Source organism: Dermochelys coriacea, chromosome 13, assembly GCF_009764565.3.
Source record: "Dermochelys coriacea isolate rDerCor1 chromosome 13, rDerCor1.pri.v4, whole genome shotgun sequence".
Classification (NCBI taxonomy): domain Eukaryota; kingdom Metazoa; phylum Chordata; order Testudines; family Dermochelyidae; genus Dermochelys; species Dermochelys coriacea.
The window spans coordinates 23312588-23340098 of NC_050080.1; the positions used below are offsets into that span (position 1 = coordinate 23312588).

The 27511-nt window shown below is 47.2% G+C and overlaps 1 protein-coding gene across 1 annotated transcript in view; it reads right to left on the reverse strand.

Moving 5' to 3' along the window:
- PPP1R16B (protein phosphatase 1 regulatory subunit 16B) overlaps positions 1-27511 on the reverse strand; it is a 104123-nt gene that overhangs the window by 71710 nt on the left and 4902 nt on the right. Inside the window, exon 2 of the mRNA XM_038369675.2 lies at positions 8314-8721. Coding sequence (XP_038225603.1) covers positions 8314-8560 — 247 coding nt within the window. The 5' untranslated portion in view covers positions 8561-8721. The remainder of the gene's footprint in view (positions 1-8313; positions 8722-27511) is intronic.

Here is a 27511-nt window from a genome sequence, read left to right on the forward strand (position 1 = left end):
GCTGCAGCTTTATGGAGGTTTTCAAGGGTCATCATAAGGGAAACGCCAGTATTAAAACTAGGTAAATATTTATTTACTTGTTAGGAATACAGGGCCCAATCCTGAAACCCTACCCAGGCAAAGCTTCCCATAGACATGAACATCTGCATCAGGCCTCTGGCTTGGATCCATACGTAAGAAACTCCACAGCATTTAGAAAAGACTCATGCTTGGTTTCAGTGAATGCTGCCTCCATTATTGCTATCCCACGTGTTCAAGTAGAGAGATTTTTTTTTTAAATAAATGTGAAGGTTTCATTTGTCTTCTGTTTGTGACTCTAACTTTTGGGTTTTCAGGCTTCCCCACAAAGAGAAAGACCAGAAAGTTATATAAGAACCCAACTTTTACTTTGGGAATAACCCTAAGTGGTGGGACTTTAAGAAATAGCACCAAATTTCAAGTCACGTGAGTTGGCAATACTGGACCTCCCGCACTTTCCAGCAGGCACTCCAATCTGATTAGTTTACCTCCCCAGCCAACCAAGGCACTTAACAGAACAGAACCTCCTGAAGTTGCTACAAGGAAATCTCTTGCTTTGCTATGCATGCAAACTGGAAACTGTAAGCGCAAATTGGTAGCAGCTGTGCAGTTACCCAATCTGCGAGCAAATGAAGCGTGTTCCAGGTATTGAGCACACATACCTTTTTCCAGGCACAGCCGCCCTGCATGCTTTCAGGAGAAGAGTGGCCTGAGTGTTCAGTGTCTCAGTGGTGGTTTCCTATTTGATTGCCAACTATTAGGTATTATTTTCATCGTTCAGTGTTCTAGAAAGTATTGATTGGGTCACAGCCCTGGAGACTGAAGTCTTCCATTCACAAACTAGGTATAGCATTGTCACTGTCCTGCCAGTGAGTTTAACCATGGATTTGGCAGGACTACCTCCAAAAGTGAGCAAGGAACTTGTCATGTCAGGTACTTCGACTCCAAATACAACTTATGCATGAGTTAAATCAAATTCACTAAAGCCGTAGAAGTTGTCTCTATTGCCTACTTTAATCAGGTCCTATTTAGGATTTCTCCCTTGGAGAGAATGTACTTGTGTTCACCTTCCACCATGGAAGCTGGGCTGGCTACTCATCCTTTCACAAAGAGTGAAACCAGCTTGTATGGATTGTCATCCCGCAAGAATACTTTTCATTCCAAAGCTACTCACAGCAACTTTCACAGTGAAACCAACAAAAGCATCATACCTGCTCTCCAGAGTGTATTTCTGAAGTTCCATATGCTGGCCAGGAAGTTGTTAGAACTCTGCACAGCTGGACATCTGCTATGATGTCAGTAGGAAGGAAAACCCTTCAGACAACACTGGGAAGGGTGGGTGGGTGGTTCTCAGTTAACCCACAGGGCAAGTAAATGAGTAGCAGGGAAAGCAGTGTACGGGGGCTATATATAGTTCCACAGAGGCCAATGATATCAGCCTTGATTGTCTGTCCAGTTTTCCACCAAGCATTGCAGTGCTCCCCTACACTGCTCCTTATGCAAGGAAGAATCCCCTGTAAAAAGTCTGCAAGCCCACTACTTTATCTTGTAAATCTCAGCTGAAAAGCCACCTATGCCATGACACTCTGAATGAGGAAGCTGATGTGCTGCACATTAGGCTGATCACATATCTGCTATTTTGTCTTAAACATTCATCATAAGCCCTTTCTGGGCAGAAACTGGTTTTAGTTGATGTTTGTAAGAGTCTAGCACAATGGGGCCCTGACCTCTAGACATGACTGCAGTGTAAACACTGGTGGTTATTTGTAAGAGGAAATGGTAAGGCTCAGCAGCATTTCTTGTTCTAACCCACGTATAACATTAACAAATACTTTTTGGGTTGATACTTGTATTAGGACAACTGAGCAAAACAGCTGCTGCTTGCTGCTTTCAATTATAGCAGTGTAAAAGTAAAAGAAGCCAGAAAAGGTAAAGACCTGTTAAATCACCCAATCTGTCCCCTGGAGCACATGCAGGATTGTTCCCTAAAGGATACTTTATGATTTTTCATCTAGTCTAGTCTCATGCTACAAAGCTTCTACCACATCCCTTGGGAGGTTATTCCACAGCTTAGTAGATCTCCCTGCTAACCTGACATTCAGTCTAAGTTTTCCCCTCCCTATTTTCACTCTGTTATGCCTAGTAATACCCCTTTGTTCCGCTTTACAAATGTCAAATGTATAAACTGCAAGAAGAGGAATTTAGACCACTGTGTTCCCCAACCTAGTTACCTCTGAGCAAAAATATACACCTGGCTCTTCAGTTCTTTCCCCAACTAACTTCTCAGCCTCAAGATCATTTTTATTGCTCTTCCCTTGAACAGCAGGAGCTGCCATAAAAATAAGAACATCTGGCTGTGGCCCCTAAAAGTCAGCTGAAAACTGATGAAGCAAAATTCTGCCTCCTAAAACGGGTGTGGGGCATTTGCTTAGGATCTGGCTCCGCTTGTTCTAAACTAGTTAAGAATTCCTCTGCCAGGGAATTCTATACTTGGCAGCTGCAGTTAGATTCCACCCACCCTTTGTACTGACTACTCAGGAAGGACAACAGGAACCAGAATAGGGACAAAACCTGGTCTGTAAACTATTTTTAGACTTGAAAAATGAACACAGTACAACCCCATTGAGTTGAAGTATTCCAGAGGCATCTGAAATATTCAGCTAAAGGGGGAAGCAAATGTTGCATTGGGGATATGATCCCTCTGAATTCCCCCACGTCCCCGCCCCCGCCCCCCACTCAGCCTTCAGCTAGCTAAGGGATTCAATACAATACAGTTTCTTTGATTTTTCCAGCTAGCACTAAAAGTGCCTTTTTCACATGTGGTCTGATTTGAATTAGCATGCTAGGAAGCGACTAGTAAGAAGAACTTCCTGCCACATGGGCCAAACCAAAGGAAAGGGGTCAGAGTGGTAACACTACATTTAAAGAGATCAGATGTGGCGTTTCCCATTAAATAGAAGAGCTTCAAGCCCCAAACTGCATGCCCACTTCCTGGTCCTCACACCACCCATGGGGTACGCCTGTGTGCAATCTGAAACTGCTTTCTAGAGGACCAATGAGTTTCAGGGTCAGAGTGATTTGCAGGTGTCCAGAAATGGTCATCTTCCCTGTAGACACCTCCATCAGCTATAGCCAGGAAGGGAATATTAAAGGGCCAGGCTATAAGCCAGTTCACTTCTGCAGAAAAGGACCGAGGGGTTACAGTGGACGAGAAGCTGGATATGAGTCAACAGTGTGCCATTGTTGCCAAGAAGGCCAATGGCATTTTGGGCTGTATAAGTAGGGGCATTGCCAGCAGATTGAGGGACGTGATCGTTCCCCTCTATTCGACACTGTGAGGCCTTATCTGGAGTACTGTGTCCAGTTTTGGGCCCCACACTACAAGAAGGATGTGGAAAAATTGGAAAACGTCCAGCAGAGGGCAACAAAAATTATTAGGGGACTGGAACACATGACTTATGAGGAGAGGCTGAGGGAACTGGGATTGTTTAGTCTGCGGAAGAGAAGAATAAGGGGGGATTTGCTAGCTATTTTCAACTACCTGAAAGGGGGTTCCAAAGAGGATGGATCTAGACTGTTCTCAGTGGTAGCAGATGACAGAACGAGGAGTAATGGTCTCAAGTTGCAGTGGGGTAAGTTTAGGTTGGATATTAGGAAAAACTTTTTCACTATGAGGGTGGTGAAGCAGCGGAATGCGTTACCTAGGGAGGTGGAGGAATCTCCTTCCTTTGAAGTTTTTAAGGTCAGGCTTGACAAAGCCCTGGCTGGGATGATTTAGTTGGGATTGGTCCTGCTTTGAGCAGCGGGTTGGACTAGATGACCTCCTGAGGTCCCTTCCAACCCTGATATTCTATGATTCACCATGCATTTGACCCACTTCACTGCCCATACACAACTGGGGACTTTTCCCAGGTATATGGCCAACCCTCCGGAGATCAAAACCCTGCTGGCCAGGCTGGTGTGCTGCATTCAGATTCCTTTTCTACCTGGAAGCGGCCTTGGCACTACAAGCTAAACTAAAGACCAGATGCCAAGGTGACCAGGTATGCTTTGCAGAACAATTTCTCTCAATTTCAAGGCTCTTGACAGAGCTGGTCAGGAATTTTTCAATAAAATGATTGGATAGCCTTGCCTTGCCTTGCCTTGCCTTGGATTGGATTGGATAGCCTTGCCTTGCCTTGCCTTGCCTTGCCTTGCCTTGCATTGGATTGGATTGGATAGCCTTGCCTTGCCTTGCCTTGCCTTGGATAGCCTTGCCTTGCCTTGCCTTGCCTTGTATTGGATTGGATTGGATAGCCTGTCTCTCAAAAATGGAACCTTCTGGCAGGAACGTATCAGCTTTAACTTTTGTCAGGAAAGGTTTCACTGCCCCAGGGCTGACATTCGGGTCAGAATGTATATGTACGAGACATACCGCCAGAAAAGCCAATAGCCCAGCGGTTACAGTACTCATGTCTGATTCAGAGCAAAGTCTTGAGCCTGTGCCTCTGTACTCCCTAACCACCCGACATTCGGCTATTCTGGGGTGGGACACATTGGTTTTCATGAACAATTTTGAAAGTTCTCAGTTGCAGTGATACACAATGGGCATTTATTTTTTTTAATCACTACAGTTTCCACCCAGCTCTACGCTTGTCTCAGTACAGTAGACGCTGTAGTAAAGTTTCAGAGCAGAAAACTACGTGGCCAGACTGGTTTGATCTTCCTCTATTTGAGCCAGTCACAATGTGTTTTCTATTGTGTGTGGGCACACTACTACTCTCTCTGGGGTGGATAAGTCAATCTGCTCAAGAATCTGATAGTCACCCTCAACTCTTTGAAGGTTAGGGGGGAAAAAGTCTTGATTTCATGACATATAATGGCGATTCTTTAATTCATATGACTGGGTGGACCAAGTCTTTGGAACTCAAGAGCATAGGACATGTTTCATATTTGATACCACATGTGGATAGTTTAGATGGCATCTATGATGTAGTTTTCAATAATGGATTTTTTACACTCAGAGGTGCTGACTCATTAAGCTGCAGGTCTCTTTTCATGGGTGTGGTGTTGCTCATAGCCACTCTTTTCACTTGAGTACGTTCCCACAAGGAAAGACATTTTAGACAAGCCGTCTCTGAGACGGACATAAGGAGTGAGTTCCTTCTCAGACCCAAACAACCCTCAAGTTCCCCCAAAGATCTGTACTTGGACCTGTGCTGTTCAACGTATCCATTAATGATCTGGAAAAGGGGGTGACCAGTGAAGTGGCAAAGCTTAAAGATGATACAGAATTATTCAAGATAGTTAAGCAAATCAGACTGTGAGGAACTACAGAGGAGCTCACAAAACTGAGTGACTGGACAATAAAATGGCAGATTTCAAACTAGCAGCCATCTGTACGAGTTTTTTCATAAAGTTGACAGATTTCCACTCTATACGGCTAAATTCAGTGCCTTGCATAATGACAGGTTTAAAATTCAATATGGTTAAGTGCAAAGTAATGCACGCTGGAAAAAATAATCCCAACTATACGTATACAATGATGGGCTCTAAATTACCCGTTACCACCCAAGGAAGATCTTGGAGTCACTGTGGATAGTTCTACAAAAACTTCCTCTCAATGCACAGCAGTGATCAAAAGACTAACAGGGTGTTAGGAACTATTAGGAAAGGGATCGAAAATAAGATTTAAAATAACAAATGCCACTATATAAATTCATGGTGTGCCCATCTCTTGAATACTGTGTCCAGTTCTGGTCACCCCATCTTAAAAAGGATATAGTAGAACAGGAAAAAGCTCAGAGAAGGGCAACAAAGATGATCAAGGGTATGGAACGACTTTCATACCAGGCCCATCTTAGGAAAGAGAGACAACTAAGCGGGCGATATGATAGAGGTCTATAAAATCATGAATGGTGTAGAAAAGTGTTATTTACCCTCTCCCACAATACAAAAACCAGGGGTCACCCAATGAAATTAATAGGCAGCAGGTTGAATACAAACAAGAGGGAGTACTTTTTCACACAACACACAACTAACCTGTGGAATTCATTGCTGTGGGATGTTGTAATGACCAAAAGGATAACTGGGTTCAAAAAAGAACTGGATAAGTTAATGGAGGATAGGTCCATCAATGGCTACTAGCCAAGATGGTCAGGGATGCAACCCCATGCTCAAGGTAACTTGAAATCTCAGATTGTCAGAAGCTGGGAGTGGAAGACCAGGGAGGTCACTCCGCAATTGCCTTGTTCTGTACACTCCCACTGAAGCAATGGTCAGAGACAAGATACTGGGCAAGACAACCATGGTCTGACCCAGTCTAGCAGCTCTTATGCTCTTAACCCCCAACCTCTATGATCCAAAGCCAGCAGATGCAGAGGTACCAAGATCTTTAACAATACTGCTGGCCTTTGACCTCTTCTAGCCTCGAGACTCAGTAGGCAGAAGTCCAGACATATTGTGTGAGAGAGCAACACTACCCTATTTAATGAAAGTATTTCATGTCACTCACAGCTGGGCCAACAGTTTAAAACATACAGAACATCATAAATAGCTGCCACCTACCTGCCACCACCAAAGGATGCCAGCCAGGCAGCAACTAACTTACCACTTATGTCACATGTCATAAAATCTAATGACTGGTTTTCACAGTACAAAACCAACACAATTATTCATAATTGGCCTCATAGTTAGCATTCTTCAAGAAGCCAATTATTCGTGAAACAAAGTCATGGTTGAGAAACTGTGGCTCGGCAGTGGGGGCAGCTGTAACCCAGTTAAACTCGCAGAGTGAAAATACGTATACGTAAGTCAGTCTCCAAAGGATTATTATAGGTCTGCCCAGACCCACCTGCCAAGGGTCAAACCCGGATTCCATGCACTAAAGCTGTGCAGTGTACACTGCTTTGCAAAATGCACTACAGAGATATGAAAGACACAGCTCTACAGGAAATCCAATCTATCCCAGACACAATCGCTGTCACGCCCATTAGGTACAATATGTCTTTATAAGGGGCTAAAAGGAATACAAGAAGGTATCTCAGAGAGAACAGCCATGGGAGGACTTTGGGGGAAAATCCTTCCAGAGCAGGCCAGGTTATCTTTTCCCCACCGCAACATACACACACCTTAAACCCCTGTGAAGAAGCTAAAGGAGCCAACCTCAGTCCCTATCCATGCACACCATGTGTGGCTACCACTACACTCCCCAAAGGGGGTGGGATGGGAAAAGGGAGGTCTATACCAGCTGGTAGAGCTGGGGGAGCACACGCTGCCACATGCAAGAGAGGAGAGGGCTCCTACTCAGTCTAGGCTAGAGATTAGAAGCCACAATATAAACCTGCACTGGCAGAGTGAAGAGGAAACTCAGCAAGGTACCAGGCATCTCCACATATCCATGTAAGTGCCAGTAGACCAGATACAGCTTCTACTACGATAGGACAGTACTCCCATCAGCAGCTGCCGAGGCTGTTCTCTTGATCCTTAGCATGGGAATTTCAATTCTAATTTTCAGTATAGTTAGTCAGAGAAATTATTCAGACAGTTTCCTTGACCACAGACAGTTAAGTGGAGCTAGATTGAAGTCACATACATGGGAGGTGGTGATTGTAGTACTGGGGTGACAGGTGAAGGCTGGAGGAAATACAACATAGGGGAAGGCCAGGTCAGGGTATATTCTGCTACTGATAGGTATCCCCATGAATGCCAAGCATTGTAGTATCTTAGCTACTATGGCAGGGGATTCGGAGTCGAGCTGATCGGGGTTCTATTTCCAGCTCTGACACGGATTTGCTTTAGGACCTTGGGCAGGTCACTCCACCACCCTGTGCCTCAATTCCTCCATCTCTGAAATGGAAAGAGACACTGACACACTTCACGGGGTGCTGGGAGGCTTCTTTTATCCATGCGTACAGCACTTTAAGATCTTCCTGCAGAAGTGCAGAGAAATAGGAATTGGTAGCTCCTCTGCCAAATGGGACAGAAGTACCGTAGGCCTGGCCCTGCATGGGAGGGTTGGACAGGTGAAAGGAGCCTCCCCCCCAAAAGGATCTAGCCTGCACCCCCATCATGTACTTGGGCCACCTTCTGACACCAGTCTAAGGAAGTGACTTTCCTCACTGACCGCACCACCTTAGCCTATCCGTGCTGCCTGGCACGGTGCCTTCACTGCAGGAAATGCCAGCCCACAGGGGCAGTGCTTATGTGCAGACACCACTGGAGGTGGCCCTGCACACTGCATGGAGGTACAACAGGTTCACTGGTAGCCAAGCCATAAGGACTTTGCCAGACAGAGGCGTCCCCAGCAAGTCCTACCTTCTTCTACATCATTCCTCAGCGACGCCTCCAGCAAAGCTACGCTGGCCTCAAAAGACACCTTCTTGCGGCTGACAATGCTCCTCCTCTTCTCATGCTTCCGTTTCTTGTGCTGCATCTCCTTCTCGTACTGCGCCCACTTCTTCAGCTGCTGAGCCCTGCGCTTCTGGGCTGTCCGCAGCCGCTCCAACGTGGGCACCTTATCCAGCAGCTCGAGTTCTGTTAGGAGATCCACGTGGGCGTCCATGGGCTCTGGTAGGAGAGAAGGAGTGCAGGCCCAGGATGGCCCAGTTGGAGCAATATCCCACAGCAGGCTCTCTGCGCATCAGCAGCCCAGCACTATACTAGGCTCCTGGAGCTCAGCTGTGATCGGTGCATCCTAATCTCAAAGGAGCACATGGTGGAACCCTGAGAAGAGAAGGAAGAAACAAGGCTAAGTCTCCAACAGCCCCATTCAGAGAAGTCACCATTCCCAGCCCAATGGAAAAAAACCTCCCCTGATAACAGCTACCATCTTAAAGAAGCGTCCATTTTGCTGACACTGGAACCCAGGCCTGATTGGTGTGGTGCTCCGTCCCCCCCGAGTGACACTGAAACCATCTAGAGATTAATGAGTCTGCTACAGCCTTAGCTAACAGACATGTGGCTTGAGGCTCACGCACTAAGGTTGAGAGGTCCCAGGTTCGATCCCATCCAACAACGACCGGGATCTGATGGCGTTACACCAGGTCAAGGCTTTTAACTACAAAACTTGGTGATGCATTGTACAATTGTCACCTACCAGCTGGAAGGGACCTAGTGAAACCCACTTGGAGATGTCGCAGTTTTAGTTGAGGCGAATTGCACATTAGAGCACAGGGGAGCTCCCTGAGGCCATGATTCACCTATGGGCTCCTCTGGCGTAACACATAAAGTTTCCACTTAAGAATCTGATGCTGGTCAGATCCCCAGCCTCAGTCTACTTGAGGCACCAGGGGAGTTAGTTTCACCTCTCACAGCAGCCCACTTGTTTATGACAGTTCTAGATTGCCTCCAGCCTGATGAGGCTATTGCCAGTTGCGTTACAGTCGTCTCTAGCAGCCCCATTGGCGATCTGAGCCCCATTGGGCTAGACACTCTACAGACACACAGCAAGAGTCCCTGTCCTGCAGAACTTACAACATCTGGTAGTAAGACAAAGAGCAGAAGATAAAATAGAGGCACAGAACACGTCAGTGGCAGAGTCAGGAACATTATCTAGGTCTGAAACCCAGTCCAGTGCCCCGGCCACTAGACAAAGCGGTCTCGAGTGTCAAAATAAAACAAAAGCTAGAGACTGGAGACCCATGAAGTCACCTAGTTCATCCCCTAAGGCCAATGGAAGATGGACACACACACAGTGACAATCAAGGTGTCAATGTTACCTTGAAAAAAGAAAAGGAGTACTAGTGGCAGCTTAGAGACTAACAAATTTATTTGAGCATAAGCTTTCGTGAGCTACATGCATCCGATGAAGTGAGCTGTAGCTCACAAAAGCTTATGCTCAAATAAATTTGTTAGTCTCTAAGGTGCCACAAGTACTCCTTTTCTTTTTGCGAATACAGACTAACAAGGCTGCTACTCTGAAACCAATGTTATCTTGTGCTCTCCTCACCTCTTTTTGTTGTATCCACCAATGACTTCACCTTACTGCCATTGTACACTGAGGCAGGGTCTGTCTGCACTGTGTGTGCAGCACCCAGCACAGTTAGGCTCCAAATCCCAAACCGGGGCTTTAGAGGTGCTACCACAAAACCAAACACAGCTAAGTGTTTTGCTGCCAACAGACCTAATACATTGGGAAACTGTTTTTTAAGTGACAAGATGTTTATTTCCTAACCACTTGCAGTTCAAAGGGGGGTGTGACAGAATGTGGGGATTTCACACCTGAGCCTGCACTCTGACACCAACTAGCTCCCCCTGGAGACAGCTGACTGGCGTAATTAAAGATAATTAGCTAATCAGGCTGGTGGGCTGGGTGAGCTACCAAGCCAATTAGCCTATCAGCTTAAGGCTAATCAAGAGGCCCAGGAAGGCAATGACAGGAAGAGAGGAACAGCCATACTCAATATACTGCACATTCCTCTACAGGAGATGAATTTGAGATGCAGTTAATGAGGCACAAACAAGTTGCCTCAGTGATGAACTAGTTTCCACTAAATGTACAGGTACACAGCGAATAGGGTTGCAAAGTCCCAATGTAGATCCAAAGCCTGTCAAAATTCAGGTATATTTACAGGCCACTACATAAAAGCCGCATATTAAAAGAGCTGATCAAGTTTCCTACCACCATCCTTCCCGCCAAACCTCTCCCAGGCAAGTCTGACCACATCAGAAACTGGGGGTTCGTTATGCAAAATTTGCAAATGCCTGAAAATTTGGAGGGTTGTTATCAAATGGAGGTGGAAGCTGGCAGGAATATTCCTCGCTCACCCGCCACTTTAAAACAGAGAAAGATCAGCATTGTTGCTAAGCAAAAGTGGTGCTAAAAGCCTCAAGGCCCTTTGGGACAGACAGTATTTGCAAAACACAGAGGCAGTCTGAAACAGATCGAGTAAGTCCTCAAGGCAGCTTAAATCATAGTCAAAGCAAATTATGTAGAGGCATGTGCCTCTGCGAGACCTCAGCCCTCTTTGGATAACACAAGCCAGTCCAGCCAAGCATGATTTATCCATGGCCCACAAAGATGTTTCTGAAGAGTAAATTCTTCCCCTTTGGAATGCACCAGATTGTACCAAATGGTGGATCGTTTCACAAGGTTTATACGTGGAAGGATACCCCGAGGCCCCTTACAACAGCTCTTTCATCGCCATCCACCTTCCTGCAAATACCTCCAGAAGCCTTTGATAAAGGATTCAACCAGTGATGAGTTGCCAAAATCTTAACAACCAGTTCCCTATAAAAAGTTCTGATTTAAGGGATGTGCCTCTGTCCTTCCCCCCAGGCTCTGTCCTGCCCCCTCCCAACCCCCCAGGCTCTGTCCTGCCCCCCTGCCCTCCCCAGGCCCGTTCTCCATCCCAGGTGCCTGCTGGTGGCGCAGGAGTCCTGCAGCCCTTGCATCAGTGGGGTCGCTCCCGGCATGTGGGGCGGCGGCTCCCTGCAGGCAAAGGCTGCCGTCTGCCCAACTCCCCACCACGGGATGTGAGCGCCCCCGAGCGGCAGAGGCCAGACAGCCCCACAGCGCAGGAGTGGAAGACACTGGCGGGGGCTCGCTCCAGCATGCCCAAGGCAGCCCCCAGCCATGGCACCAGCCGGCCCTGCCTGGCTCCTGGGGCAGAGGAGGCTACTGCTGCCAGGGGCCTGGCTCCCCGGCCCTACACGGTGCCCAGTCACATGGTGCCTGATCTCCCTGCCCAGCGCAGCCGGTCACACTTCCTGGGCCTGGCAGGAAGCAGCATGGAGCTTGGCCGCAGCTGGTGAGCAAGGCGGCATTGGATCAGCCTCTGCCCGCGGGGCCCCAGAGCGGCTGCCCGGGTGGCTGCACAGTGCAGGTACCAGCTTTAGCGCGGCCCCTGCCCCGAGACAGGATGAGGGGCCCTGCAGCCCTTCCATAGCCCTGCGCCTCCCAAACGGTGCTGCTCCATGCAGCCCCCTCTAGCACCGAACCCCTTCTCCAACCAGGGCCGGCTCTAGGATTTTTGCCGCCCCAAGCAAAAAAATTTTTGGCCACCCCTGCTTTTTTTTTGTGCCCCCCCCGCCCCCGGCTCCGCCCCTTCCCCAAATCCCCAGCCCTACCTCCTCCCCCAGGCATGCCACATTCCCCCCCCCATTGCTTCCTACGGCTTCCCCCTGCAACCCCCCGCTCTAGCTCACCTCTTGATCCCCTGAACACGCCACCACTCTGCTTCTCTCACCTCCCTCTCAGGCGAGGGAGAGGCAGCGCGTTCAGGGGAGCAGGCGGAGTGGAGGTGAGTGAGGGTCGGAGGGGGAGGCGCAGGAAGTAACGGGGGGGTACAGGAACCGCTCCGCGCCCCAGCTCACCTCTGCTCCACCGCCGCCGCCTCCCTGGAGCGCACCGCCACTCAGCTTCTCCTCCCTCCCTCCCAGGCTTGCCACGCGGAACAGCTGTTTGGTGCGTGGCAAGCCTGGGAGGGAGGAGAAGCGGAGCGGCAGGGACACATTTCTAGGGGCAGCATGGCCGGCGCCAGAATGCCACCCCTACAAATGTGCCGCCCCAAGCACCTGCTTGTTCTCCTGGTGCCTAGTGCCTGCCCCGTCTCCAACAGACCCCTTCTAGAACACCGAGCCCTACACCATGCACCCTCCCTAGCGCCGTGAGTTGAGGCCCCCTTGGCCTGGGGGGCTGCCCCAGCCAAGCCCCAGCCTAGCTGGGACTTTCTGGGGCAGCGACTGCCTACCCAACCCCCCTATTCCCCATCCCCGACCGCCCCCACCAGAACCTCCGCCCCCTCCAACAGCTCCCTGCTCCTTATTCAACGCCTCCTCCCAGCCCCGGCCCAGCCCCCTTACCATGCTGCTCAGGGCAGTGTGTCTGGATGCCGCGCAGCCGGCTGGAGCTCACAGCCTCACCCCCTTACCATGCTGCTCAAAGCAGCAGGTGCTGCAAAGCTGCCCAGGAGCGGCCCAGAGCTGGCGTCGGTGGTGTGGCATGCTGAGGCTCTGCAAGAGGGGGGAAGGTGGGGAAGGGGCCGGGGGAGCCTCCCCGGCCGGGAGCTCAGGGAGCCCTAACAACCGGTTCTAAAACTGCTTCTAAATTTAACTGGTTCGTACGAACCGATGCGAACCGGCCCCAGCTCACCTCTGGATTCAACCCCTTCTGTAAATACCTCCCAACCCCTTCAGTAAATACCTCCGCAGACGCTAAACAAGACATTCTGCTTCCTCTGCAAGTTACTCAGGCTGAAAGCTGGAACCCTGCGTTCCAGTACAAATCTAACTTACAAAAGAGCCAAAGCATGCAGGTTGGTCCTGGGCTGCTCTTGTGGAAACAATCATGTGCAGAGACACCAGAATAAGGCCTAAGTGCAGCTTCAGTGGCACTTGTGAGCCTGAGTTTGTGGGCTTCAGTCGGAGTGGAACACAAGGTCAAAGGCACTTGAGCATAATACATAATTCTACCCTTCTGAGAGCATTCCTTGGAGGTCGTCTAGTCAGCAATGTTTTAGCTACCCCTGAAGATTTGAAGCCCAATGTATTTAATAACTGGATGGTTTAAGAGGTAACAGTGAGGGACGCTTCTTGACGTCCCCCATTGCCAAACAGAAGCCACTTTTCACGATTGTTTAGTAAAAGTTGTGTCCATCCCTACAAAAACAGCTCAAGCAGCAAGGGCCTGATTCTGCAGGTCTATTAAAGCAAGTGGAAGTGGAAGTCAGTGGGTCTGCTTGCCTGAGGCATAGCTACTCCCAGGAGGAAAGCTTGCAGGATTGTGCCCGAGAAGTGCCAGAGGAAACAGCACATTTAGAAGGCATGGGAGGGAGCCAGGGGGGGTGGGAAGCTTGCTCTGCCATTGCCTGGCTTCACCTGCTCGCTGCATAAATTTGAGTCTCCTGTAGCTCTTACACTGGCACAAGAACAAGAAACAAAGAGAACTGAATAGAGAGACCTACAAGGGAAGAAAATGAGAGAAGACAAAGAGGCTGTGCTTTGCAACTCATGCCTCAACATGGCTTTAAAAAGCGGCAGCAGCCTGGAAGTTATTGTGAGGCAGCTGCCACTACCAGAAATACTAGATCCTCCTCGAGCACCAGAGAACTGCTATAGGTTTACAAGCATCAAAAGGTGGCAGAACTGGACCGATTTCCATGCTACTCATTAGAACACTGTAGTCCAGAAAGCCCCATGTAGATCTTGGCTCTGCAACTCAGGCTGCTTGTTTTCAAATAACCTAGTTTCTTTCACTGTGCAAAAATATATATTTTGCACATGTTGATTTTTCTTTGCATAACCTGGTCAGTCTAATTATAGCACAGCCACAGCAAGACCTAAATGTTCATTTTACCTGTAAAGCAGCAGAGGACCCAGCTGCGTGGGTGTCTGTGGCTTACAAAGCTTCACATCTTAGTTTCTTTCTCTCTCTTTTTTCCCCCTGCCTCTGACCCAGCTTTGTTTCCATGAGCTCAGCAGCTCAGTTTCTTGAGAGGTGCAGAGCATGTCCTGTGAGCCGCGAGCAAACCACAGCATCAGGACAGAGAGAATAATGATCTTACTGCAGGTGCCAGTCAGAAGGAGGGACGCTCGCTATTTTATGTCACTCATGTGATCACTGTTTTCATGATGGTCCATCAAAAAGTAATCCAGCTGCTCAATGGGGGCCCTATGTCTACCTCCAAGTATCCTTAAAAAGAGCATGTAGGTGCTGGCACTTGTGATCATGTCCTTTCCCACAATACAACCAAAACCCACCTCTTGCAAATATGTGATTAGGTGAGTTCCATGAATGTACTTTTGTATCAAGTGATTCTCAGGCCTTGCAGGATCAGGGCACCTTCCTGTAAAGTGGCAACTCCCTGAGGCACAAGTAAGCAGCCCCCACTTTAACTTGTGACATCATTTAGCTTAACAAAGAAAAGGTGAAGGGGTGACTTGATGACAGTCTGTAAGAATCTACATGGGGAACAAATCTTTACTAACGGGCTCTTCAATCTAGCAGAGAAAGGCATAACGTGATCCAGTGGCTGGAAGTTGACGCTTGACAGATTTAGGCCTGGCCTACACTAAAAAATTAGGTCAACCCAGATATGGCAGGAAAAATACACACCCCTGAGCAACATAAGTTGACCCAACCCCCAGTTTGCTCACAAGCCCCCTGTGACAGGGTCTGGCCGGATGGCTACAGGAGACTAATAGAAGGCAGATATATTAGCCCCAGGTTAAGTAGGTCCCTTTTCCCTGGGTAAGATAACAGGGAAGTTTCCAGAACAATCAGGAACCTTCTGGAGACAATTAAGACAGACAGGCTGATTAGAACACCTGCAGCCAATAAAGAAGCTGCTAGAATCAATTAAGGCAGGCTAATCAGGGCACCTCAGTTTAAAAAGGAGCTCACTTCAGTTTGTGGTGCACATGTAAGGAGCTGGGAGCAAGAGGCGCTAGGAGCTGAAAGTGAGAACATGGACTGTTGGAGGACTGAGGAGTACAAGCATTATCAGACACCAGGAGGAAGGTCCTATGGTGAGGATAAGAAGGTGTTGGGAGGAGGCCATGGGGAAGTAGCCCAAGAAGTTGTAGCTGTCGCACAGCTGTTCCAGGAAGCACTCTAGACAGGTGCATTCTACAGGGCCCTGGGCTGGAACCCGGAATAGAGGGCAGGCCCGGGTTCCCCCCAAACCTCCCAACTCCTGGTCAGACACAGGAGGAGTTGACCTGGACTGTGGGTTCAGAAAAAAGGCCAAGCTGAGGGCTGCCGTGAAGCTCCAAGGTGAGCAAATCCGCCAATAAGCACAAGACCCACCAACATAGAAGAGGAACTTTGTCACACCCCCACACTAATAAAGCAAAAAGTAATCACCTATGATCCAGCCATGTAAAGGGACAGTCAGTTTGATTTCTTTAAAAAAACTGACTTTTCTATTTATTTTTTAACTATTTATTTATTTACTTGGAGGGTTTAACAAGTTTACAAATCCTCACCATGTAAATTTCAGAAACAAAACAATCACTACAACAGTTAGCTTTTGTTTGCAGAGGCATTGCATAGGAGTATGGTCACCAGATTTAACACGGTGTTAACAATATTACAGAATGAGCATGATTACAGCACCTATATGCCGTTGCTTGTGATTTTATTCAATTGCCATGAGATCTCTATAAACACATATTTAACAGAGTAGGCATGTCTATCTAGTGTTAACATTAGAGGGGGAAAAACTATTTGGGAACACTCAGTTTCTGACAGACCATCCTTTAAACAGGGTGCGCTGAGACTTAAGTATAAAATTCTTCAACTGACCTGCTGTTTGTATTGGTCTTAGAAGCAAGAGTGCAGCTAAGGAACCAGTCATTCAAACATGCACATGAGCAATTTCATTCACAAGTTGTCTCCTTTGAAGTCAGTGGCATTATTTATGGGCACAGGTGTCTGCAGGATTGATCCCAAGGCCCCAGAGTGCTGCCAGTACACAAAGAATAAGAGAACTCCCCACCTTCCCCTGACGACTAAACCCACATTAATCTTCTCTCGGCTGGAATCAGAAGCTGAATGAGAGAATCTACAACAAGGACAAAAGTTTTCAGTAAACGAGGCAGTCTGGTTTGTTTATTTCATTAGCATCCATTCCTAGCCCACTGCAAGGCCAGGATTTCTTCAGATCTGCCCCTCAGCATTCACAACCAGTGTTCTCTATCCACGGTCTTTTCAGCACCATTCCTACTAGGGTGACCAGCTAGCGGGATAGGGGTAGGGTGGGGTAATAGGTGCCTATATATGAAAAAGCCTCAAATATCAGGACTGTCCCTAGAAAATCAGGACATCTAGTCACCCTAATTCCTACCCACCACCCAATGCCAGCTGCAGAGACCAACTCTTCTGCTGTCCTTCTCCCACGGATGACTCCATCAAGCATCCTGGCCTTGACTCCTTAGCTGAACTCTCAGTTCCTTTATCAGGCTTTGTTGCCACTAGTGCATCAATTCTCACTGAACCAAGCTGGTTGGTGGTGCAAGTCCCGCACTGTGGTTTGGGCTGACGGACAGGGGAAGTTTGGGAACCACACAGTCTGGGAAAGTGACTGTCAAGCGGCAGGAGTTCCTCACCAGCAGGGGGAGCAGCAGCTGCCACCTGAGGCTGAGAGAGGCAGTGGGTGCTAGACAGTCTTAGGGCGACCAAGGGACGGGTGGAGAGCGGCAGGAGGGATAGAGGAAGATGTGGGTAGAAATTAAATTGACTCCAAACAAAAGCCAGGTAGGTGGGGGAATCCAAGAGGGAAATGGGCCAGATGTGCAAGTACAGCAGCACCAGCTGTCTGCCAGCCAGCGCTGTAAAGTGCTTTGGAGCAGATCTACTACAGGACCAAGGAGTCTGGAAGTACAGTACCTCTGAAGCGCAGTACGGAAGGGCAGATGGACCAAAGTCTGTTCTGCCCCTCTCTGGTGGGAGCTAAAGCTGACATGGTGCTTTTCCAAGAAGTTTGGATCATGCCAGTGTCCTACCTAATGCTCTCTTCAGTCAAACAGGCGCTGCATAATTTCTTCAGCCATGCATGAGTTCTTGCTTAGCACATAAGGGTGCAATGTTCGCCAGCAGTCACTGCAGGGCCAGGGGCTAATGCACTGTTTTCTGAAGCAGTTTGCGATATCATTAGGATAGATGCTATGACACCAAAGTCTCTTCTATCTGGATGACGGAAACTGTGGCAGGAACCCTGTACTAGATAATCAGCTTGCTCTCCCCGCATGTAAATCTGAGTATTGAGCATTCTTATTCACAGGAAATGCAGTAAGTACCGGGGTTTCTTTTCTTATTCTTAAAATATCACTTTTCTAACAGTCTCTCCTACCTTTGGCCATCCAACATCTTGCTCTGCAACCTCTAGTCAGAGAAGGGTTACTGCCTCGCCAGCCAAACTAGACTAGCTTCCCCTGCCTGTGACAGCTAACCCAGCTGTGAGGCCTTTCAAACACAAGGGAGGCTGGATCAGCTGCCAATATGGACTGCATGGTACACACTCGAGTGTGCCCAGGAGAGTTGTAACACCAAAGCGCCTGCTCTCTAGGGGTTCCTGTCACCACCTCCCACCCCTAATCTCAGCGGATCAGCTAGTTAGAGGACAAGTTCCCTCTCAGCAATGTGGTGTGGGAGCAAACAGTGCTCACCAATGGAAGGTTTCTAAGGTAACCAAGTAAAAAACTTAGTGTTTCCTAGCCCAGTGGAGGGTTTGCTTTTGTTCATTTAAAGTTGAACATCTGCTCCTCTGACTACGGTCACAAGCAGCCATTGGACAGATGCACCCTTGCTCGTATCTGAATCTCTGCCCCACAGAACCATTACACATCGCAGAACCACTTAGCGCCTACTTCACGAAGTCAAGAACCAGAAGCAGAGCTTGGGAGAAAGTTTGCGTACTGTAGCATATGCAATACTAAGCTCAGGGGAGTGCATGAAACAAAGACTTTGCATAAGTACATCAATTACACTGTCAAGGCACTGTAGAGATGACTAACCCTCTCAGATAACTACCAATGTTTCCGTTGTAAAGGATAGGGAAGTGAAGATCTTACAGGGGCGAGGCGACTTGCCTGAGATCAGACAGTAAGTCAGTGATAGAACCAGGTCTAGAATTCCGGGGTTTTTAACTCTAGTCCTGTGCTCTAGCCACCAGGGAATGCTGAATATGGCCCCTGACTATCGTGAGTTCTCGGCTCACCCTTAGAAGTAATTTCAGCAACTATTTCTGAGAGCAAAGTTTTATTGTGCCATGTTGGTGGGTACATTGGCACTGCCAGGTTAGCCATAGGTAGGAGTGATAATAAATTAAGTCACTGATGCAAATCAGCCATTGTTTAATTACATCAGGTAGTATCTTAGGGTACGTCTACACTACAATTAAAAACCTGAGGCTGGCCCATGCCAGCTGACTCGGGCTCGCAGGGCTGTTTAATTGTGGTATAGACGTTCAGGCTTGGGCTGGAGCATGAGTTCTAGAACCCTGCAAGGTGGGAGGGTCCCAGAGACCCAACGTCTACATCACAATTAAACAACCCCTTAGCCTCTGCTTGAGTCAGCTGGCAAGGGCCAGCCACAGGTGTCTAATTGCAGTGTAGATATAACCTCGGATGAATTCAGCACCTTTCATGTTCAGGACTCCCAAAGCCCTTTTGTAACGATATACATAAAGAATCATTAAATGCAGCCATCTCTGGGTGATGGGCAGTAGTCAAGTGGTATTAACATACTGCATAAAAATTGAGAGAAGAGGACATTTTCACTAAGAACCCTGGGATAAACCAGGATTCTTACAAAATGTGCCTTTGAATATTTAATGTCCATGTGCAGCAGGGGACATTTAAGTCAAGAAGGGCCTGTTGTTAAGGCATAGACTGGGGCTCAGGAGTTCTGGATTTGATTCCCAGGCTTCCTGTGTGACTTTGGGCAAGTCACTTAGTCTGTGCCTCAGTTTCCATCTGTAAAATGGGGATATGACCTCACCACACTATAGAGAGGATACATTCATAACTACTTGAGATGCCATTGGTGGCGCTACATAAACTGGATCAAAGTTTACAAAATTCTTTCCTTAGCTCAAGAGAAGCCTGAAGATTTTAACTAAATACTTCCCCAGAGACTCCAGCCAAACCAAAACACTTCATCCCAATCTTATTGGCCTGGATGATCTTCTCAAGGGTTCCAGATCCTCTCTCTCTCTCCACTGACCTTATTCCTAGCATTGGGAGCGAAATGAAAAGCTGGAAAAAAAAAAGGTGTTAAACAGTGAGTCAGAAATGGTTTTAAAACTGACACTGTTAATAGAAAAGTCGAAGGGCCTTGTTTTTTTCCAACTGTTCCACTCTAAACAAGAGCTGGAGGAAGCCTCTTAACATTTTCACCTCATGTTTCCTGCAACATTTAACACAGTAGGACATAAAACATTTTTCCACCCCATATTTCATCTTGGGCTCACTTTCTCCATTTTCTTAAAGGGACCCTGTGCCCAATGTTCCTCCTCCAGATCAGCGTGTGTATTTGTAACATAACTGCTCTTTTGAGTGGCACCTCCGTGACTAGTGAAACAAATCGGATGGCAGCCTCCAGTCATCTGCACTAGCTCCGAGCCAGTAAGTCTCCCAGAAGCACAATATAGACAGAATAATGAGGATTTTCTAATGGTAGCCTGATGTTTGTATCTTTAGAGGCCAATCCTGCGTTCCCATAACTCCCCCCAAGGTCAACAGCTGTGTGCTGAAGGAATGCACGATCAGGCCCTGAAGGTGGAATTTTCATAGATACAAAGGTTAAGTCTGACCTCCTGTGCCACACAAGCGTGTCACTCTAGAAACACTAGTGTGTTTAGCATGCAACACTCATCAGCTTCCAACAGGGCACAAGTAACATTTAGAAGCCCAAGTCCCACTGTCCATCAGGGAGAATTAAGACACTTTAGAAAATCCCAGCCCTCACACTATGCTCTGTAGAGCAAAGACTCCTCTTCGCTCATATTTCACTCACTGCAGAGCTATGGCAATTCTGGGCAAATGCTGCATGTGGAGGTCCTTAGACTAAGCAGAACTGATGCATTTCCACTGCATAGGAGAAGAATGGATCTGGAGAGCCTGTGTGGGGAACGGCACCTTGTGGCATGCACCAAGCCAACCAGAGTGGTCACTCACACATCCCCAGAATACTGGACATTCTGGTACTTCCAGGAACGGTGTGGGCCCACTCCTGCCTGTGTCCCCCGCACACACTGGTGTGACCTTGTGAGGTCAAACCGCATGGAAGATGCCATTTGGAAGAGCGCGCCGTCCCACCCCCACCAGCGTGACCTCACGCGCATGGTGAAACCAGACAAAACCACATCCGGGTTTGTTTCAGTACCGGACAGGGGACAAACCATTTTTTAAAAGGATTGTGTCTTAAGGCCAACAAATGGCCTGCCCAAGCCCAATGCAGGGTGCTCCTAGCATGCAGGGGAAGTTTGGAGTGAAGCAAAGGCAACAAGGAGACCAGCAAGGCCCACTGACACTGAGCAGAGCTGCAGGAACTGCAGTAGCTACCACAGCCTCTGGATTCCTTGCCCAGGCTTCTGCAGAGCCCCAGTACATAGCCGGTCCACTCAGACCACAGGTTTGCCCCATAGGAGTAGGCCACCTCCTTTCCAGGTTGGTTTATTAATACACGTTTTTTAAAAAAAATCTTAATTTAAATGCAATTTAGGGCTTTTCTGGTGAGTGGTAAGAGCTATGGGTAAAATTTTAAAGTTAGATTTGATATTGGGTTTTTTTATATAGAAACTCACGTCTCTAAGGAGATAAGAGTTAATAATCCATTCCTCACCTGACCACCTTTCTATCTGCATGTTCAGTGCAGGTTGGTTCATGATATTTCATTCAGGGATTTATTGTTAAGCAACCTCTATGTGCATCCTAAGGGGTCTCTGGCAGCTGCAGAAACTGCTCCTTGGGCATTATGGAGGTGGGCGCTCAGCAGCCTTTTATTTGAAAGTTTGCTGGTCAGCCAGCATTGGAAAGCCATTGGTTTCAGCTTGGCCAGGGCACAGAGCCATCAGGAAACAGCTCAGGGGAGAGGGTCATCAGACACAGGGAAGGGACATTTGAAATGAAGAGTTACATTTGAAAACCCAACCTTAATTTTTATTTGGGTGGGGATTAGAAACTGGGTTTTGGATTAAATCAGGAAGAGATTACATTCTAACTCAGCCCCTTTCTATCCAGCTCAGAAGAGAAATCTCTTCTATTTACTGGCCTGTAGAGTGGCAGACACTATAGCTAAAGTGCACTGAAGATGCATTCCTTTCCTGTATTAGGGCCATATCTTTTTATGCTAATTCTATGCATGAAGACTCCCATTGATAGCACTTGTGCCAAGGCGATAGGCACCTTATAAATATCTACAATAGCTATACTGAGATGCATTATATATAATCACAGATCGCATATGACCTTCAGGATGGAGAGCATGTGAAGGGCACAAATAAGGACAACTCTTGCCTTTCCTTCCCCCGAAGGAACAAGGACACTTTCCTTCCCCTGAAGGTTAATTTCACCCCATCATTTCCCTGTTTCTATCCCAGAAGCAAAGTATCTGCTATCAAAATCTATCTCCAGTATCAGATAAGCAAAAGGACCCCATCCCAGAATTCAGAGTTTACTTGGGAGAAATGGAAAGACCAGAACTGCATTTCTGTGCAAACATGAACTGAATTTTAACTGCCACTTTGCAACAGGGCATCCTCCAGACCAGGCTGAACTGCAGTAATGAAACATTACAGGGAGGGGCATATAGCAGCCCAGACTATGTAGAGCAAAAAATAATTAAGGGCATAAGTCTCCAATTCGGTTTTTCCATTTAATTTTTTTTTAACAGCACATTAAATCTGAATGCAGGTTGCCAGGCCATACCCCTGTAGGGAAAATGATCTGACCCATTTGCGACAACAACTTTATAATCACCTCGTATTTGTTTTTCTGTTGCAAGCAGTTTTCCCCAGCACTGCAGTGGGTATGGGTGGGCTTGGTCCCAAAGACTATAGACTATATACCTGAAAATATTATGGTTTGAAGAAGGATATTATCGAAAACAGCCCATAGAACCAGGTGACATGAAGCAGGCTACACCAGCCTTCTCAAACCATGGAGATGGTAGGAGACAATCCCCTTCCCTTAGATAGGCATTAATCCCCTCTTAGACCCGTCTTCCTAATGGAAGCAGTCAAAGGCCCAAGCCACTGGAAGTTATTTTGACAATGACATACTAAAATATGCACAGGAAACAGTCCTATGTGGACACAGAAACAAGCTAGGGGAATTAACAGGTTTCCCTTTCTAACTTCTGCAGTACCTCAGAGGCTGCCCAAGGTTGGAATTTCCTTCCTGCACCCCCCCCCCCACCCATGTTTCCCCTGATGGGTGCTCACGGATGGTTAGAGGGGGGCATTTCAACATGTCCCAGTCGTTACCCAAAGCTTGGTCAGCAGCAGTCAAAGCACCTCGAGTTTCGTAGGCACGGGATGAATTCCGACTTGAGGCATCTACATGAAGCAAGGTCTGAAGGTCTCTGCCCATTTGCTCTTCACCTGCTAAGACAATGGTCCCCAAATTTTGGGGCGCACACCTCCAGGGGGGTGCCGAAGAACATTCAGGAAGATGCACGGTGGGGGAGGAGGGCAGGGAGTAAGCACCTCCCAGCCCAGCTCCACTCGGAGCCGCAGCTCCACTCTGCCTCCTATTCTGCACCCACGCCAGCTCCGCCTCTAGCCCCAGCTTCTCCCCATACAAAGGTCATCTGCTGAGCCAACTATGCTGCAATGGAAGGGAGGAGCACAGACAGATTCCATTACTGGTAGGGGCGGGAAAGCACGACAGGAAAAGTTTGGGCACCATGGCACAAAAATATCACCACCAGCGCAATCAGCTGAGCAGTGACTGCTCGAGGCCCAGATGTGCAGAGTCTCCTATAGTCACTCCTTTGTTTGACCTAAAATCTTAGCCCTGCGCAGAACAGTAGAGGCAATTCTTGGGGAATTTCAACAAATATTTTCACTACCAATACGGGGCCAAGTATATCCTCGGTGTAACTCCATTGATGGGATGGATTTGGCCTGGGAGTTACTCCCAGCGTAACAGAGACTTTAGCGCCATCCAATGCCTCCCACACCCGATATTGCTGTGATTTGGAGTGGGGCTTGTGAGCCTCAGCTACAGTAGCACAGGAATTTTGCCTGAGCCATGTGCCGTTTCTGCCTTTGGCTTGTAGAGGTCACTGTGCAGCAGGTAGCAGCTGTAACCACTGCCTGCAGCACCAGGGCACCACATACACTGAGTGGGGCAGAACCCTGGAGCTAGGGTGACCAGATGTCCCGATTTTATAGGGACAGTCCCGATTTTGGGGTCTTTTTCTTATATAGGCTCCCATTACCCACCACCCTGTCCCGATTTTTCACATTTGCTGTCTGGTCACGCTACCTGGAGCAGGACCACCTCTGAGCTGCACTCTGCCCAAGCTTGGCACCACTGCCACCCCACCCTCTCTCTCTCCTCCTCTCTCTCTTGTTAAAGGTAGGATCCCAAGGCACATCCATCTGCAGGCTGGAAACAGAAACCTACCCAGGAAGTGAGTCATTGAACAGGACCACAGGGGAGGGCTCTGGATAGTGTGGGGGAGAGAGAGGAAAGTGGGAGCTGATGCCTGCCTACGTGCGTGGATTTAAAGTTGCGTTTTCAACCTGTGATTGTCACACAAGGGGATAAGCAGGGAGAGATTAAAAGCCGTGATTCATTCGACCAAAAATAACAGTCAGAACCCAAAGAATCATGAAATGTTAAAATAAAAACTGCTTATTTGTATGACTGTACAGTGTTTTTTTCCTAGTTCAGGAGACACTGAACACATGCAAACACTTTTGCTTCTCCCCAGCAAGAGTGAACCAAATGTGTAGCATGACAATTAATTACAAATAATTCACACTTGCCACCAACATACAGCTCAGGGTATCCATTATCACAAAGCCTCAGCTTGTTACATCTGATGCTATGTTCTGACTCGGATCCACCCAGAATCTCTGGAAAGAGGAGATGCTGTGCTATAGCCTAGCCTAGCAAGAGATTTTGGTTCAATCTTTATTAGGCCATCTGGGGAACACAAACACAAGACCCACTGAGCAACTGCTGTTTGTTTGTGTGCTTCCAACATGCTGTAAGATCTGGGAGTTAGTGGACTGACCTTGAATGCTACGTTTAATATCCAAAATTCAGCCTAAGCCACTGGAATGAGAGGTGCAGTCCCATTGATGCAGGACCTCTGAAGTTTTTATTCAAAGTAAGGATGACAAATTTAAAGTCAGGATGAAAGCTAATTTCAACAGGCAAAAACTGCATTATGCCCACAGAAAGGTTGGTCAGTTTCAACTGTAGGAGCAGCATGGAGGTAAAGTGAACAGGCCATCAGAAGACTAGATCTCTGTTCCTGCCAGTGTCCTGCTGTATGATCTTGGGTAAATCACCTCCCTCTCTATCCTGTGCCACAGGGCTTGTCTACATGGGGAAGTTATTTTGGAATAAGGTAAAGTGTGAATTTAAAGTGTTGTAGCTATTCTGGAATGACTCCCCATGAGGATACTTTTTAAATAAGAGTGCCTTTGTCCAAGTTAATCCACTTCCAAAGTGGACTAAGGTAAAACAAAAAATGAAACTTGTATTTTGAATAAGTGTGCACATGGGAGCTTTGCAGAATAGCTATTCCTGTCCTATTTTACATGTACAAGCCCTCTGTCTCCTTTCCATCCCACTCCCATCCATTAAAGGAAGAGAATGATCATATGAAAACTGCTTTTGGGACTATGGAGCAAAGTGGTAAGGAAGAGCCCAGTACTATTAAACTTAAGATCTTTACTTTACACTGAAGCAAAAGCCTCCCTCTGAAAATTATTTTCCTGTTTGAAGCTTATCTAGTAACTTGCTATTTATCAAACTCTTATTTAGCTTCCTTAATTCAGATCCTATCAAGTTGTTCTAAGTGTGAATAGAAAAAAAAAAAGCCATTCAGTTAACTTCCGTAATTCCAACAGAAGGGGGGGAAAAAAAAACAGGAAGCCCACAGAGCCGTAGCACCTACCCACCTTCCCAGTGCATGTAACAATTCCCATGAGCATAACTTCAGTTTAGCTGCTCTGAAAACCATGAGATTTGATCCTTCCCAGTTAAAGATACAGACTAAATGTTCCAACAAACAAACAACTGAGAGTAATGTAAAAGACTGAGTATATTCCACTGAGAATGCAGCAGAAGAGGTATTGGATGGACTCAGGAGGCCTATGTTGTACCCTGGGCTTTCACTAACATAACCTGGATAGTCATGTCAATTCTGCCTCAGTTTCCCTTTCTGTAAAAAGGGGATGCTGCCTACTTGCCTTTGCAGTTAAACCATTATTTTAATTGCTAACAAGAACAGGACTTCTGGGTTCATTCTCATGTCTGCCACCGACTATTGGGCCCTGAGCATGTCATTTAACCCATGCCTCAGTTCACCCAACTGTGAAATGATGTACTTCATTTGCCTTATTGGGGTATTGAGGTTTAATGTTTGTAAATGCTAGTACTTACATGGTCCTGATCACCATGGTATCAGGGTACCTTTACAAGACCCTCAGATGAAAGATGCTGTAAGAACAAACTATGTATTACTAAAAAATCTCAGCTCAGCTCTGATCAGCTCAGCTGCTGACTGATGATTTTGAGCTCCCATTCAAGACTACACAGGTTCACTAATATCAGCTCAGATTGTCTGGTCACAGGCAGGCAGACGACAATAAGCATTTTTGTCTTTGCTATTAGCAGATAGAGAAACTTCAAAATTTTGCACTGTCTGAACAGTATATTCTGTATTAACTATGAAACATTTGGGACCTTCCACTCCTCCAGGTGGGAAAACTGTAATAAGGAATATTTTGTACTATTGATCCAAGTGTCAGAGTGCTTTAAACAATTCAGCCTCCCATGTGAAGTAGAAGAATCCCTATTTTATACAGGGAAACAGAGGCACAGAACCAGTGATGATACATACACAGCCTATTGCTGGTCCTGACTGTAGGTCCCAAACACAAGACAAGTTGGCTTATGCTTTACAAATGTGGATACTAAAGCCATGTATATGCAAAAGCAGAACCTACAGCAAGAGGGCTTTTTGGTTAATTGCTCAGGGACGGAGAGATTGATTTTCAAATCAAACATAATGGGTCTCACGTGGATAGTCAAGAGAAGATTCATTTTTTTTAAGGCTTGTTAAGCATATGGCTTAGAAGTAGTTCAGAAGTGTCACTCTAAAGAAAAAAATGTATGTTGCACAGCAAAAAGTGACAATCTACAAATGAATGTGCCATGAATGGGAGGAATACTTCACTGAGCAGCACAGCTGGTATGGATAGATAACTGTGCACATGTAGCAATGGATCTGTCTGTATGAATGAACGAGCAAGCACATGGAAGGGAGATGGAGAGGCAAGCAGACTAATAGAGGAAGACAGACTTCTAGAAAGATTGCAATAAGCCTCTTTAAACTTCCCTAAAGGGAGAGCCAGCTGGCAAACCATTCCCATGATAGGGTGTTATTTGACTCAGGAGCCTTGCAAAAAGTAAACAGCTGACCCCTTTCACACACCCCAGTTCACCCCTTCAGCTCTTTTAACAGGGGTGAGGGCTTGATATGCACTATCCCATGGACTAAATAACCATTTACTTGCTGTCAACAATTGTTGGCCTTTCTGGCACAGAAGAAAACCAGCTGAGCTGTTTTCAGCTGGAAAATAAACACTGAATTCAGACTGACCATTAGCATTTTCAGAACAACCAATCTACTGTTACTCACCCACTGACCTAATCCAGCTACTTTAGTCCAAAAGAAAATAGCACATTCTAAATGCATAGAAAATTCTTCCACCACATTAGCAACCCTGGGCCCCAACCCTGCAATGAGCAACATGCAAGCAAACTCCCGAATTTGCACAGATCCTCTGAAGTCAAAACCAGTTCTGTGTGGGAAGAGGTATCT